Raw genomic sequence first — 16,088 nt, forward strand, 5'->3', positions numbered from 1 at the left:
ACACCACTACTTCCCAGTCATGTTTCTTATGATAGGAGAAAGGACAAAGTGGGACTGGATAGGATAAAAAGAGTTGAGTCATAGGAGGATGTGAGAACTTTACAAGAGATCATTATCCAGGGAGAATGATGTACAGTTTACAAATTTTACGTTTCAGATTTTCATGTGTGCCAGTATGATTTGCATTACAGTTCTTATGTATCTCTTCAGGCCGACATTTCCCAGCCCGACAACTAAATTTGGAAACGAACTTCTTCAGAAGAAGTTGTGTGAAGGGCTGCAGCCTGATCAGGAACGAATATACTCAGTGTTCCTGGTTCCTACTGTGCTGAGATTTCAATTGGGTGGATGGTTTGCAGATGTCACTCCCATCAAATTGGTACCAAGACTGAAGTGATATATATATGTTTCAGCTTGTGGTAGCCATGGCCTTGCTGACGGGGTGGCGGCTCGGTTAGTGGGTGGGGATGGTGCTACCAATAGACAGTGGCCGTCAGTGGCTCTGCTGTACCATACGAGACACAGGTCAAGCTGCACTGCAAGCATCATCAGTCCCAAGTGGCTCCTGTCCTCATACAACTGTCTCCACCTGAGGTAGGTATATCATTAATTATCAACCATTTTTATGGCATTTCATACTGGGAGCTTTTAATAAAATAGATTGCAACCTCGTGTTCTTAAATTACAGCAACCAAAATAAGTGTTAATTTTAAAGTACTCTTTGAAATATATATTATTAGTATTTACCAAATTAAGATAGCATTTTGCAGGAGTTCGTGAAGTAAACATCTCCCTTATACACAGCTGTAAAAAATTTTATGGGAAAATTGGCATAAGAAGTGGATTTGTCAGTAACGCTGTCTGCATCACTTATCTGGCGACAAAGTTAAGTTTGCATGTCCCTTTGTTCTGACAGGGATAAGACACTGACACCTGATAGCTGGGTGGCATTCGGTGGAGGCTCCATGTTTGAGACAGACAAACCAGAGACGCAGATACGAGAGGTGCGGTCCATCATTCCGTACCCACAGGTGAAGTACAACCAGTTCCTGTACAACAATGATATTGCCCTTATTGAGCTGAGCCAGCCACTTATCTTCACCCGCTCTGTGGGACCCATTTGCCTGCCAGAGAAGGAAATTGAGCCACGTCAGCTGTGCGTCACTGCTGGCTGGGGATACACTTCTCCTGGAGGTGAGCTGTCACCGTGATTTGTTTCATTCACTTGAATTGTTTAAACTTGTCAAAAAGAGCAGCTTGGGTTCAGTAATCTGAAATGTGACATTCGTTGTAATTGTACAGTTAAATGCAAGCAGAGAGCAGGTTTTTCAATTAAGTTTGTGATCTTAGGAGACCTCATGATTTTTTGGCATGAACTTTGATGTTTTTATGGTGGTGATGATGTCTGTTGATCTTCTGAGTTGTAACATTATGTGATATGCCTCCAACAGGCCTTAAGATGGAAGCAGTGTGTTCCCTCTGAAACATTTTTATCTACCTACGTGTCCACACAGCGTTGCGACAGACCCAGAAGACCTCTCATAAGTTAACCTTGTGTTTATTCAGGCTTCAGTATTCAGGTTTCTGTGATTTGAACGTTTCACCATGTTCAGAATGCTGTCTTGTGTGTTGTGTCAGTGTGTAATATTGTGGGTGTTTCTGAAACTGTACATTATTCTGAGTCAGAAGACCTCAGCGTGAAAGGCTTTTCTGATCTGAGTGTGAGTATGTTATATGTCCTTCAGAGATCAACTTTAGCCAGTACCTGCATTACTTGCCTCTACCAACTATTGACCTCAGGGACTGCAACAGCACCAAGCACTACGCAGGATTCATCACCAAGGATGAGATCTGCGCTGGCTTTACAGATGCAGAGAAGTCTCCTTGTTATGTGAGTACCTGTTCAACACTTGAATGTGTGGTGGGTGGATACCACCTCCGTACAACAGACAGGTCTTTTATGTGTCATGTTAGAATAGGTAACATCACAATCATCTTCCTGGAAAAACAGTCATATCACTCCATACTGACCCAGATAATCATTTAAGAAGACGTAACTGCATTTTGTCACTATGGAAACAGCGTATGTTTGAAGAGATGCAGAGGTTTCTCTGCTAAAATCCTCTTGTTACATGAACCTATAGTCATTTTAGTTTCTCTTTTTGTATATAAATGGAGATCATCGAAATGTCTTTCTTCATTTCCCTTATTCGAAGACAGAATTGTAACTGTTTACGCCATGGTAACAGAATCGAGTGTTGGTTTGATAAGTCAAATATAACATATCCATTTGATGCAAGGTAGAGACAGGAGCAGAGCATCCTGACGACAAATACAGGAGGTAAGGTGGTTTTCAGACAGAAGTAGGAGCAGAATGATGACAGTGATTGTAAAAGTTGCAAGTTGTGACCAAGGCTATTTGTGTTGCAGAACGACGAGGGAGCACCACTGATGTGCGTCAGTGAGGGGGGTGTGTGGGAGCTACAGGGAGTGCTGAGCTATCATAGCAACTGCGGACAAGGCTACCATCCATCCATATTCAGTTCTATCACTGCTGTAAGGGCCTGGGTCGAGAAGACTGTCGGCAGTCGTTTCGAGCGTAAATCAACATTTAACGTACGGCGAAGGAGGGATTTAGAAATGCTATTTTTAAATTAGGGGAAGGGAGAGTAGCAGCTCCTCCCCTGTATTGGCAGATAATGAAATGCCACCGGATCATTTTAATATTAGGAAGTCTGATCATACATTTCTTTGGAATAAAGGTCATATGCGCTTGGTATTTACATTTCAGTCAATTATGTTGTTAAACCTGTCTGTCTGTGATTGTGCCAGAGTTGGTACTGTGCCAAATGTATTGTGTACTGTGGCATCAGTATTGTGATGTTCACCAGCAAGCGACATTATGAATGTGGCAAACTTCTTTGCTTGAATATATCTGTTTCCTGTGTGACTGAACCATGCAGCGTTGCTACAAAGAGCAACATGAGGTTCTCACTTCAGGTAGGTCAGCAGCATATGTGGTATTACATGTTGGAAGTTTATGAATTCAATTTTGGGGTTCATGCTTACTATTTTTTCAGTTATTTGTTGTTGAGAAGTTTGATATTTGTTATGACAGTTTTATATGACACGTGTATTAAATTGAATGGAAAGTTAGAATTTAATTTTTCATATTCTGCCCATAGGCTTTGATGGAAGATATTTATTCATATGATGGATTCTGAAACAGAATTGTAGAGAAGAGATGTTGAAATTGGCACAAAGGAAGGAAGGAAATTCAGTGTAAAGAGTATTTGTTGTAGGAGTGTGTGTCAAAAGGAACTTGATAAAGCTGCACCGAAGAAATACAATTTTAGAATAGAATTCAACGTAAGTACACAAATTTACATCCAAATGTGTAAGTAAATGTTGCCTCCAGAAGTCTGTAGTATTAGACAAGGGAGTGTTACCTCTTTACAGTAAGGGTCTTCACAGATACAGAAGTTTATAATCATTCAGGTTTAATTGAAGATTCTCCCTAGAATCTGCAATAATAATTGCATAGTGCCTATCTTTGAAATACTTTCCTGTGATCAAGTGTAGCTTATCCACGGGACACAAGTCCATCTGCTTGTTTTATAAAATGTTCATAATGAATTTTTGGCCAATTAAGTTGGTAATATTTAATAATTAAAGTTATTGTTTAAATGGTAATTTATATAAAATTACCTTAAATTATACAGGCTTATGATGTTATGCAAGTAAGCATGAAGTGTAATAATTTCCTTATTTACATGTGAGGTGTGTACTGAAAAATGGTGTGTGAATGAAGAAGGCTGACCTTCCAGATGATGAATTGTTTTAAGCATTTTCTTTTGTTGTGTCTAATATTATGTAAGCATTTTAAGATACATCATCTCTGTTATGTATATCAGTGCCACAGTTGTCTGCCACATTGCCTATTACAGATGAATTAACCACATTAAAGTTAGAATTGAAATGACATGACTTCATATGCTTTAAACCAAAAGCATGTGAATGGAAAAATTGTTGTATGATTAGGAAACTTAATAAGGAAGTTGCAGAAGTGATTAAGCTATACTGTGCATCCCAAAAGTTCTTATATATCTTTGTGTGCAGAAATGTTCATATTTGAGCTCAGGTGTGACAAGTGAGTTGGATTCTATGCCAAATAAACACTGAAGTTTTTTTTTTTCCAATAAACTCATGAGTTATCCAAATTTCATTTGTTGATGAATGCCTCTTGGGACATTCTAGATGACAAATAGCAGCCATTATCCTGCACAAAAATTGTTTAGCTACGTTATAATGTGCTTCCTAATACTGATATTTTGACACAAATGATTTGTTTAAATATCTGATTCCTAATGAAACAGTGCTATTTGCAGAGAATGTAGCAGGAGTTATCTGTTCAGCTGTTTCGAAGAGAGAGTTAATGTATATATGTGTTGATGGCCGAGAACAGCTAATGGTTGGCACAAGAAGGTGGATGATAAAGTGAATTATGGTATTTGCTCAGGCTTATTATAGTTCTTACTAGAAACTAGAAGACTTATGTAAATATTGTAGAAAGATCATTGTATCCTGTTGCCTTTTAACATGTATTGTTCGTGATTTTAAACGCACTTTACTTAATATTAAAAATTAAGTAACAGTTCTCCGTAGGCAGTTGTACTTACCAAGGGACACAGTGAATTTGGATTATGCATTGAATGGACCAACATTGAGCATGGAAAGACCAAAAATATCAAACAAAAGTATAATGTCTGAGGGATTCTGTCTTCGAATGGTTGTGCCTAGTAGAGCTCGTCACTTGTCATGTACAGGCAGACCCGCCTTCGTTTGTTTTGCAGACTTAATGCCCTTTAACCTTGCTGCGATATTTGACTGATGTCAAAATGAATATCCATTACCATATAGCGTGGCATTTGACTTTAGTCCACATCAAGAAATTACCCTCTCTTGTTGCTGTGCCATTTGATTTCGTTCACTGAACTATGAAATTGTTTGCACAGTGCTGCCATATAGTCGGACATATTTGAAATTGAAAAAAAAAGAAACACTTTCATATTTTTTCCTCAGAATTCTGATAATGGCTAAAACTACTTAAGCTTCAGTAGATGACCTACCTTTCAGCATTGCTGGAGTGTCACTGTCTGTTGATGAGATATTTAGCCAGTCTTGAAAAGAAATGTCAGATTGTATCATCTGAAATTAAGAGTTAAGTGGAAAATTTATAATATCAGAAATGGGACTGAAGTTCTTGTTACCACATTTTAGTCATTTTATTTTAACACATTAACATGCTTGACCTTTGCCACACTGTAGCAAGGTAATAAGAAAATCTGTGATAGAAGTGTGTTGAGCATCGGAGGAATGATGATATGTGGGAGGAAAAAGTGATATACCGTGAGAAAGATTTGCTACTGTCCCACTTCTTCCAACAGAAGTCCGACATGGACTGCCATGGGATTGAACCCACTTTCATGTTGATAAGGTGTCTCAATTGCCTGAGCTACTCAATGGCGTGTTGGTTGTTCATTGCGTTTAAATCAACTATGTTTGTAGTTATGAAAGATTTACTGTGCTCAGAAGGATATGAAAGATAATGAACACATATGTCCTTTTTATTTTCAAAATGACACATGTTAAATGCCTGGCTTCCTTACACTTGTCACTACTCAGCCCTTTGTAGAGAGAAGTTAAGCGATGATCTTAACGGACTGACAGCCGTCAGTAAATGCTACATGCACCTGATCCATGTAGCGCCCTTCACCGTGCAGCTTTGTGTGCATACTAAGTTGGTGTGACTGCTTGTGTGTGAATGCAGATGTCTTCAGTAAGACACTAGTCAGCTAGCCTGTCTTAAATGCTGTTATGAGGGAAAAAGTGGCATGTGCTTATGAAATTGTTTAACATATTTGGCCTCGCAAGTCAGTTGTAATGGTACTTGTAAGATGTCCCAGAAGTTTGATTTTGTTAGGAGTGTTAATTTTTTAACCTTCATCGGATATTGTCAAAGCTTACATATAGTACAGTTGACCGTGCATTGCCGTTGCATACTGCTAAACCATGAAGACTGGATTTAAATCCCCTATTCCTGTAGGATAAAGGTTAATTAGAAACATTTCCTGCAGGTTGTATGATATGAATAGCATAATGCTGATAAGTCTCCTTTTTGTGGGAATGCTCAGTCCATTTACTCTTGGATGAAATTTTACACCCATAAATATATGATAGCTAGTGTTTCTTTGGGTCCTCTGATAAAGTTTCCTATACAATTACCGTTAACATTCCTTCAACACACTAACATACATTAAAGTGTATATTTTTATGATAAGCCATTTTTCTGTTGCTTTATCTGATAGATGCTGCTCCATCTTTTATTTTAGTTTCTTAATAAGATAAATCCATTCATTTAAATACTTTCCCCAGGAAGTTTCACATTTTAGGTTTTAAGATGACGTATTTTTATCTCTTAATAAGTAGAACAGTTCTGAACCCGTGGCCCGCCAATATTTTACGTGGACTACGTAAAACTTTTATAATATTGTGAAGAAATTAAAAGTTGCGACATAAACTAAATATTTAAGTGAATTAATAAAAGTAACAAATCAACAAATTTGTGAACCTGTTTTTGAGAGCAGGATCTGAATATACTGCAGCTTCAGATATTTGGGGAAATACTGAGTACAACAGTTGTACCACTGCTGTTATCTTCCTTTCTCACAAGTGTAGAATGCCTTAAAGCCTTGAGAACAGACTTTACTATATAAGTGCCTTTGTTTGTGTGTGAGTCCAGTTGAGTGTTGCATTATTAGATTAGTGTGTAAATAGATTTTACATACTCATTTGGACAGAACTGAGATGCGTGTCCAGCGATAGATTGTTATAAATCGAATGTGTGTTGCATTTTATGCAATAATCTGTACATTATTCATTACTGACACAACTAGTGCCAACATGATTACTGTTTTGACAGTATGAACTGTGTAAAACAACGGCTCATAATCTAGACATAATTCCTGCAAATAATAAGAGGTGAAGGTTTTCATATTTTTTAAGAACTTGTTTATCCAAATGTTCTGGTGCAATTTCCTTGTGTATATACATCTCTGGGTTTCATATATTTTGTAAATGAACATTATTTGCCATAACTCAGAAATTTAAAATCCTGTACATACAATATTGTGAACCATATATTTTTAATAAATATTAATGCCATTATGTAACTAATTCAACAGTCCTGACTCCATTCAGAAGTAGTAGATACTGGACACATGGAGGTCTGGTCCTGAACATCAGCTATCCTGAAGAGGCTGTGGACTTCCTCTCTCCCTACAAGCACACTACTCTCAAACAGACCACAAATGTTTGCTTTACCATCCTTCCAAATCTGCCACTCATACTTATCCTTATAAAAGTTTAGATTCAATGTTAATTTACGTAATTAATGAAAATGAAATAGCAAAACACTAGGTCTGGAGCCGGAGTTTTTCTGTGCTATGCAGTGAATGTAAATTGAGCTGTTTTATTATTACCGTAGACTTACATACCATGTTCATTATGATCTCTTTTAATATGAGGTCTGTATCTGTTACAATTATTACACTATAGTAGGGAATGCTTGTCATTCTTTTTGTATTTAAAGAGAAGACACCACATAAATTTAAATTGTCATGTTTAATAAATTCTGTTCAAATCAGTTCTTATGATAATGAAACAATTAGGGACTTGATACACTTCATTTTACATGAGACACTGACTGAAAGAAGGATATAAAAAAACAATTGCAGGTCATTACAATCTGAATATTCAAACCTACAGCAAAATAAGTGAATATTATTTGTTAATTTTTGAATGTCCATATAAGCAGATAATCACTCTGCTTCCTTCTTGGGCTGTGTGGCAATTTCACACTTAGTGACGACATCTTCAAACTGAGCAAATGACTTTGTCACATTCATGATGATTGTATTATACTGTTGAAGTAAGTCCATTATGTTGGCAGTCATGGTATCGGTCTCTTGCTTTCTGTCCAGATAAAACAATGTGAGCTTCTCAAGCCGACGCGTCAAACTTGGAACATTCTTAATGGCCTCGCTATCCAACACTGACACCAACTGCTGCATTTCGTTGAGAGCCCTCACATTGTGCTGCAAGAATGGTTCCATGACAAGCACCTGTTCCATTTTGACTGACAAATTCAGTGTCCTATCTTCAGCTGCAGGATCAAGCAGTGTGTCTAGCTCGGCCAGCCTTCGCATGAACATTGAAGCAGATTCTCTACCTATCAGTGAAGTGTTTATCAAGGAATTTGTAGTCTCAAGAGAATCGACGATGGGAACGTAATTTTCCGTTGAATGAAGATTTCCAACAATTCGTTTCTCTAGATCCACAATCCTTGCTTCAATCAAATCAATCTCCTTCATTTCGTCTTGTGTCAACAGCATCTTTGAACTGGTTAAGAAACAGAATGCCAATCCATTATTAAGCAATAAACAGTTAATAGCGATCATGGAAACAGATGACCGTCCCTGGGATTTTTTGCCAAGCCTGAATACCTTTTAAAATGATACATTAAATCAGCAGAATGACAGGAAGAGGGAGGCCTTAGCTTTGCTGGTTATTTATTTAACATTTTTATGGGTAATCAATTCTCTAGTGAAAAAAGTAACTGAATTTTTTTGGGGGGGAGGAGGTGAAGCGGGCACCTAAATAGTAACCTTTCAAAATTTCGAATATCTAAAATACATAACCTAACTTTCACACTGACTTCAAAAAGTTGTTTCCTTCAGAAAAGTGATACATGTCGAAAGTACGTATATGACAAGTCATGCATTAACAAATCTTATATTATATTAAAATTTACACCATGTATTTGTGAGGTAATTAAAAATTAACAGGAGATACGCCATTCCATCATATTAAACGAAATATATAGAAGCTAAATATTTGTAACAAAATCAGCAGGTGTTTCAGAAACAGTTGTCTATAACTAAAATTATTCAGCATTACATCATACAACACACATATTGGGATGTTATAATAAGTAGTTGTCAAATAAACCTGTAAAAGTTTGTAACCTCGTCCTTACACACCACTAAATATGGAATTGTGATATCAAGACGTAGCTGGAAACGAATTGGACAATCTTCAGGTATGAACTCCTTGGGGATAGATACTTTGTCTTTATTACTTCGCTGAGCATTGATCTGAAAGAACTCCAGGAAATCTAATTTTAATTTTAAATTCCAATTAGGATTTTCTTTTATGTTTACAATCACATATTTTTGTAAATATGTCAATTGCAATATCACGAATTCAGAGATCGTAAGTCACAAAGATAAAATGTTCTATCAAAGCTGCATGAATGAGGTAACAAAAAATTATGACTGTAATTTCCTGCCCTCAATGACAGAAATTCGTACCAAATTAATCACATGGTTATATTCTGCAATGTGTAGATGGCAGGGTATGATGTATGTCCGTCGATACGGATGATTCCACAACTTATTTTCGACCATAAATTTATCGATAGCTAAATATACTTCGAGATCTCACTACCAGAGTGTGGTGTCGGCGGCAGCGGCTTGTGTTTGGTGTAGAAGTGTTTGTGGTGTTTGTTAGTCCGCCGGTCGGAAGCATTACACCATAAATACTACCGAGGTAGGTGAATAATACTGAGCTTGCATGTGTGGCTACTACTGCATGAAAGAATAGGGAAGCTGTTGGTATGGGATGACACGTATTAATGTAATGTTTTAGAATACATTTTAAGTTCGATGGCATCTTGTATTGCGAGCTGTAGCAAGTGCACGTGTTTTGCTTCTATCAGCAGACCAGTATTGTCAGCGAAATACTCCTGATATACGTTTTATATTTATAATCACATTAAATAAGTACGTCGAAGCAACAGAAATGCAGTTTCAGACCACGGCATTTTCAGTGTTTGAGAGTTTGTCTGCGATCGATACGAAGTGTTTGTTCCGATCAAATTGGCGCCAAGATAAGAGGTTTCGTCAGTAATATCGTTGTGTACTATCGATGTTGGGTTAAGTACAATTAGCGGAATTAACTATTCGACCAAAGTAAAAATGGAGGATAGCCATCGGCGAAGTACGTTCATAACAGGGGTTGCTAAAGTAGGTCGTCATACATTTTAGGTGATATTCCGTAAACTGCGGTTATGTTCGGTTTCACTTCAGTAGTTCAACCTACTGGCAACATGGCGTTTTTTTTAAGATTCACAGGATGGATATGTTTTTTTGATTATATTTGTTTAGATTGCGAAAGAGGTTGGCTGTCTTCTGGGTTATTTATTACACCGTGTAGTGTGGTAGACGTTTCAGACGTGCTTGCTGAGACTACACTCCGCAACAACCTAGAATGAAGACAGACATAGTCTTGTCTAGATTCGTCCTTATCGTAGAGAGTTGGTAGTGGAAATGTGGGGCAGTTTTAAAAATCGTGTACCTTCGTAGCAACAAAAATGTTCAACCCAAATTTGGTGCGTCATACGCATGTGATTATAAAATTATTCGTGGTGCTTACCTCAACACCAAGCCATGGAGATGTGTGGTAGGTAAAGCTCCACACATACTTAACCGCGACATTAGATGGAGGTGAGTGATTTGATTCAAGCCCCTGAAGGAAATAACTCCGAACTCCGGTTTCCACTGAATAGGAGACTGATTGGACGGTTTTAAAAGTGGGTTTCTCGAGGTAGTGAGGAACTGGACCATTTGGTTGTATAATCATTCCCACCCGTTCAGCTGCTTAAGAAATCCAGATCCCAGAGACTTATTTTTAGAATCAAGAGCGTGCGAAGGGATTTGTGAAGTAACTACTTGGCTGAGTGGACATAGCCGCGGATTGTAGTCTTCTGCAGAATCAACATCGTGAAGAGTGGCGTATCAGAACTTGTGACGGCTATCACGTCATAGACCCTTCTGGTCAGGTCAGTTGCAGAAAAGCTAGCCCGGGCCAAAGTAGCCTTCCTCTAGACGTACGAAAATACGCAGATGACCACAGTTTGTGAACTGAAGTGGATATCGACTCTTTGGTTATTTGGCGATGAATGATAATTAATTATGAGCAGACAAGAATTTGAAGTTCGTGTTTGCACATTTCATTGTGGGGGTGAGGAGATTTGAACCGGATACCTCCGGAATACAAGGTTCTGTTGTACCTGATCAGTGCCCCTTGGCCAGGAAAGAATATGCAGGACGTCTTTCTAGTTGAACCGGCCGTCCAATTAGCCTTAGGGTAAAGGGCGGATGATGGGATCCTCCTGAGGCGCTGTCTTGTAGTCACAGGGAAGTTATTTTGCCGACTGTCTGATGTTTTTGCTTAAGAGTTTCTGTAACAGGTGAGTTATTTGCAGTTGCTGGGGCAGGCCGACAAGAAACTGCTCGCGCCTGCTGTGCCATGAGGCATGAAGAAGTGTACATAGAACTGGGGGAAATCAAACAGTTACGAGGTGCGATCGGAAAGTTACCAGACTGCGCGTATAAAAACCCGTACACTTATCTCAGGTATTAAATTCATCCATCACCCTCGAAGTAGTTCCCCTGGGAGTGAACACAACGATCCCAGCGCCGCTGCCAAGCCTGGAAGCATCCCTGGAAATCTTTCTTTGTCAGCCTGTCAAGCACCATCTGCGATTCTGCCTGAATCTCTTCTATCGTCTCAAATATCCTTCCCTTTAGCTGAATTTTCATCTTTGGGAAGAGGAAGAAGTCACGCGGCGAATAAGGAGGCACCCTCCTTATTCGCCATGGTGTTTGAGGCAAAAAACTGCCGAACTTTGAGGGCGGTGTGCGCTGGCGCGTTGTCATGATGCGTCGCATGTGGAGTTCTTCCTTTAGAATCAGCTGACAGGTCCCATAGCCTATCCCAACAATGTCGCACAAGTCGTTGATGGTACGACGTCGATCTTCGTAACATTTTCGGGCGTTGTGCTCGAAGATGGTCGTCCAGAACGCTCGTCATCATCGACAGAGGTTCGGCCATTTTTAAAACGTGAATGCCACACAAAAGTTTGTGCACGACCCATTGCGGACTCCCCAAATGCTTGCTTTAGCATTTCATAGGTTTCCGTAGCCGTTTTGGCGAGTCTTTGGCAAGAGATTCAGGCAGAATCGCAGATGGTGCTTGACAGGCTGACAAAGAAAGATTTCCAGGGATGCTTCCAGGCTTGGCAGCGGCGCTGGAATCGTTGTGTTCACTCCCAGGGGAACTACTTCGAGGGTGATGGATGAATTTAATACCTTTGATAAGTGTAAGGGTTTTTATACGCGCAGTCTGGAAACCTTCCGATCGCACCTCGTATTTACCAGTTTCGTCCTGATTATTAGGAGAGAACAAATAGGAGGTACTTAAAAGCGTGTCCTTATCACGGAGATGTTGCCGGCGGCAGATTTAGGGAGAATAAGCCACTTCTGTACCCAGTTCACCTGAAGACCGAATTCAACAGCACGATGCTGCTCATAGCAGAACTGCTCCAGAAAACCGCGTAGCGAAATCCGAAGCTGTGAGTGAGCCAGATGATCTGGTGAACGCGTCTGAGACATTGCGTCTGTCAAGGAAGCCCGCGAAAGACTTAAATGACAGGAACTAGTATTTAGTTTTGGTGTTATGTCCCCGCTCTGCCCTATCATGGCGTCAGGTATTAACCTTCCCCCCCCCCCCCCCCCGGATAAGGGATCGTTCCAACTCTATCTTTAAGAATCGTAGGTGGCTTTGAAAGTGGATAAGGATATCCACTTTCTTTATTTTGTAAACGTCTGACGTTTAACTCTTCTCTCCGAACAGGGAACTAGATTTGTTTCGTTGTAAATAATGCTAATCCCAGCGGCCACAGCGGCCGTCAGTTTGAATGCTCTTGGTCACGAATCCGTTTAGAATCTCAACGCGTCATGGCGTTTTAATTGGCGAAGGCGCGTGGCCGTAAACTGATCTGTGTGATTACGGAGCGAACTTTATTGCCGCTGGGGGTTGATCGCGATTATCGCGTCATTTAGTGACGCTGCGTCATTTGTGGTCTTTGCAAAACGACCGACGCGTCACTCTTTATTACATGGGGAAAGCAACCGACGTTTCATCGTCGCTAATTGTGTACCAGAGCCAGTCGGGACGCGCATCGCTCGTCATCTGTCACGCATTCCAAAACTCGAGGAAGTTGCCGCCCGAAGACTTTCGAGGTCGGTAACGCGAAGGTGAACTTCGGGGTCCATGCAAGACTGGCTGAGCGACCATTAGCGTCTCAAGTAGGTCTTTGATACATGGATTTAGTGTCTATTCTACTATAAAAAATTCCGAGTGTTTTAACCCCCTATTGGGGGGGGGGGGGGGTTGGTCTAGTTTCTTACCCGCAACCAACCCGGCCGGAAATTTCATCACGTGGAAAAATTGTTTTGGTACGAAATTCAGCGCATGCTTTGAGAGAGACGAAGTAGAAACTTTCTGTGCTTTTGGGCACAGTGGACGAGTTGGCACGGACTAGGAGAGTAAAGAACGCCTCTGTCTCTCTGCTCTTTGAATCGATTGATTGATCCGTGTTCGGTGACTTTCATCAGTGAGATTTCTTTGACGTCGATTGGCGTTCGCTCGAAATTGCGGTCTGATTGCCTCGGCGCTGATTGGTAGTTCGGACCGCGGCCTTCAACGCTTCGCGTGGATTACTGGGAACGTCACGAGGTCGAGGCTTCGGGCGATGCTATTTTGTTGTAGTGACTGTCGGCATTTCCTGGGAAACGACCAATTGACATCGAAACGTGGCGTAGTTTGGTTGTTTGGTTTTCGACATGATTTGTTTACGTGATTTGTGGTAACTTAATTATATTTTATTAACACTTCCCCCCCCCCCCCCGCCCCCGATAAAACTGAAAATACGAGAAGATGAATTCGTTTCTCGCTGCTGAACCCTGTTTTCAGCTGTAAAATTTCCCCTTTGATGGCGAACACGTATGAGGATCGTTGAATCGAACAGAAAAATTCTATATTTTATATTTTTACTGGAAATGGAGAGGAATAATTTGAGTGGCGATGTCTGCTCAGCGTACGCGAACCTCAGTCGCTAATGAAAAGTCGTAATCTAACGCAACAGACATTTGTTCACGCTCGCTGCTTTCACGCAAACAACACACGATTTTGAGACGTACAGAATTTCGTGTAGAGTCATCCTGCTGGCACACTGACAGCTTTTTACGTGGGATAAGGAAGGAAGCTGGAGCTGGGTTCTGTACCGTCTCGACGAGTACCGCTGTCACGTGACATTGGCTCGCCAACTGCTCGCTGTTCTTGGAAAGTGCAACGAGAAGCGTCTTCAGTCCGAAACATCTGGCCTGGCTCCTTGCATTCGGTCCCAGTGAATGTTAGCCAAAAACTCTGACGTCAAGCCTTAGTCCTGCCAACTCGGTCTCAACAGTCTTTTAACGTATGCGACTTTTAAATTGCAGTGGTAACTGTATGTACCACCTAAAGTACAGAAGTTTCCTCGCGAGGTTCTCTGGCTCGCGGTCAGTTCGTAATAATCCCCCTCCGGCATGTTTCCTCACCGATGGAAAGTTCTACGAAACAAGAGGTCTCTCTCTATTCAGGCGCTTTCCAGGAATTAAAGTGCCTGGTATTAGACAGTCCCGCCCCACAGTTGTGACGGATAAGTTGCCTAACAGCCACGGCTCTGCTCCTGTTTTACCTTTTCAGTGGATCGGGGAAGGAATGCAGAGAGGTTTTGGTGGGGTCAGTTTGCTCCGAGAAGGTTAGCTGAGGGTCAGGGTCGCTTACAGATGAACGGCGATAAGGTCACAGCTGCAGCTGGCGACCTCTCATGGCGATTAGTTCGCGACAGTAACTGAGCGAGCCCTTCGGCGAAAATTTCCTAACTTTTAATGAATGACGCAATGCAGGTAACATGTGACCGTTTGCTATTTCTGATTTTCGCTCTGGTCTTGATGTGTCTTTTAATTTCCCGCTTCTCAGCCAGTCCTGAGGATACTCGGTACTCGGTGTAAACTTTTTACGTGAATTAGTGTCACTAAAATTTTTTAGGAAGGCGTTTTCCTCGTTCATGTTTACACATTACTTTTAATTATCGACAGACGCAAATTTTAGTTAAAGCTGAAAGCAGTCACTGCTAATTATCGTGTTGCCCACAGAGGCGATCCGTCACAAAGGAACGAGCCCCTCATCCCGTGCAATTTTCAGCGTTGCCAGGCAACGGGAACGAATAATTCTAGGAAATCTGATTGCGGAGGTGCGAGGATTTGTTTGAATTGATTGGTTTCACAGGAAGAGATTAGCAGTTCGTTTCGTGAGCTGATAGCTGACATCTGTCTTGGGACTAGGTCCTCAGATATCAGGAGGCTGAGTGGAAAAATATCACAGGAAGCTATTCTTAATTTAAATTATTCTATTTACATTGTGAAATGCTCAGATACGCAGGAATAAATAGAAATTATATTCTCAGTTAAATGCTGTAATCAATAATTTTGTGTTATCTTCTGTGGCTGTGAAACATGGTCTCTTGCCTTGAAGGAAGAACGTAGATTACAGGTGTTTGAAAACTGGGCGCCTGGGAGGATATTTGGGCCTAGGAGGGATGAAGTAAGTGGGGAATTTTGAATATTGCCTGACGAGGAGTTTCGTGAATTGTAGGGTCACCTGGAAATCTAGGAGGCTCGGATGGGCTGGACATGCAACACGGTAAGGGGGGGGAGGTACACACAGAATTTTGGTAGGGAATCCTGGAAAACGTCCACTGGGCAGACCAAGAAGAGTAACATCAAGATGGATCTTAGGGAAGTGGGCTGTGAGGGTGGAAAATGGACGGAGTTGACCCCAGGATCGTGTCAGGTTGCGGGCTTTGGTGTTGTCGGCGTTGGACCGGCGGCGGAGTTAGTTAGTTAGTTAATTGCTGTAATTAGTTCAATTTGAGATTATTTTGTTTCACTGTGTCTTACAAGTCGGTAGGTTCTGCGCGCGTAACCTTAGTTTAACCTTTTTGTCGTGAGTGTAAACCTTGAATAAAGAGAGACTGGAGTTGTTTGAAAAACAAAATACTGTAGATAATATTCTTACCTAAG

General features: G+C 40.7%; 3 protein-coding genes across 10 annotated transcripts in view; 2 read left to right on the plus strand and 1 right to left on the minus strand.

Annotated features, from left to right (window-relative positions):
- Positions 1 to 7,236, plus strand: part of LOC110834838 (uncharacterized) — a 53,227-nt gene extending 45,991 nt beyond the window's left edge. For all 3 annotated transcript variants that reach the window (XM_022074392.2, XM_022074391.2, XM_022074394.2), the window contains 4 exons: positions 414 to 594; positions 917 to 1,194; positions 1,746 to 1,891; positions 2,431 to 7,236. In XM_022074392.2, coding sequence (XP_021930084.2) covers positions 414 to 594; positions 917 to 1,194; positions 1,746 to 1,891; positions 2,431 to 2,658 — 833 coding nt within the window. In that variant the 3' untranslated portion in view covers positions 2,659 to 7,236. The remainder of the gene's footprint in view (positions 1 to 413; positions 595 to 916; positions 1,195 to 1,745; positions 1,892 to 2,430) is intronic.
- Positions 7,237 to 7,664: 428 nt separating this feature from the next.
- LOC110834844 (dynactin subunit 3) lies at positions 7,665 to 9,233 on the minus strand. 3 transcript variants are annotated; one of them, XM_022074415.2, is made up of 2 exons: positions 9,102 to 9,233; positions 7,665 to 8,460 (listed from the first exon to the last, which is right to left on the minus strand). In XM_022074415.2, exon 2 carries the CDS (start codon positions 8,451 to 8,453, stop codon positions 7,881 to 7,883), a length of 573 nt encoding a protein of 190 aa, XP_021930107.1. In that variant the 5' UTR covers positions 8,454 to 8,460; positions 9,102 to 9,233; the 3' UTR covers positions 7,665 to 7,880. The 3 variants fall into 3 exon arrangements, with proteins under 3 accessions (XP_021930107.1, XP_021930105.1, XP_021930108.1); XM_022074413.2 differs by having other exon boundaries at positions 9,070 to 9,221; XM_022074416.2 differs by having other exon boundaries at positions 9,033 to 9,136.
- A 313-nt stretch (positions 9,234 to 9,546) lies between these two features.
- Positions 9,547 to 16,088, plus strand: part of NaPi-III (Na[+]-dependent inorganic phosphate cotransporter type III) — a 42,036-nt gene continuing 35,494 nt past the window's right edge. For all 4 annotated transcript variants that reach the window (XM_022074397.2, XM_087345987.1, XM_022074396.2 and 1 more), the window contains exon 1: positions 9,547 to 9,669. The gene's annotated coding sequence lies outside the window, so the exon portion shown is untranslated. The remainder of the gene's footprint in view (positions 9,670 to 16,088) is intronic.

The sequence above is a fragment of the Zootermopsis nevadensis genome, unplaced genomic scaffold (genome assembly GCF_977971745.1).
Source record: "Zootermopsis nevadensis isolate Lab colony 2312 unplaced genomic scaffold, Znev_1.0 Znev_ptg000010l, whole genome shotgun sequence".
Classification (NCBI taxonomy): Eukaryota; Metazoa; Arthropoda; class Insecta; order Blattodea; family Termopsidae; genus Zootermopsis; species Zootermopsis nevadensis.

What these genes read in the sequence shown, in the direction of transcription:
- LOC110834844 (XM_022074415.2), bottom strand. Translation starts at nt 8,453, where the DNA reads ATGCTGTTGACACAAGACGAAATGAAGGAGATTGATTTGATTGAAGCA.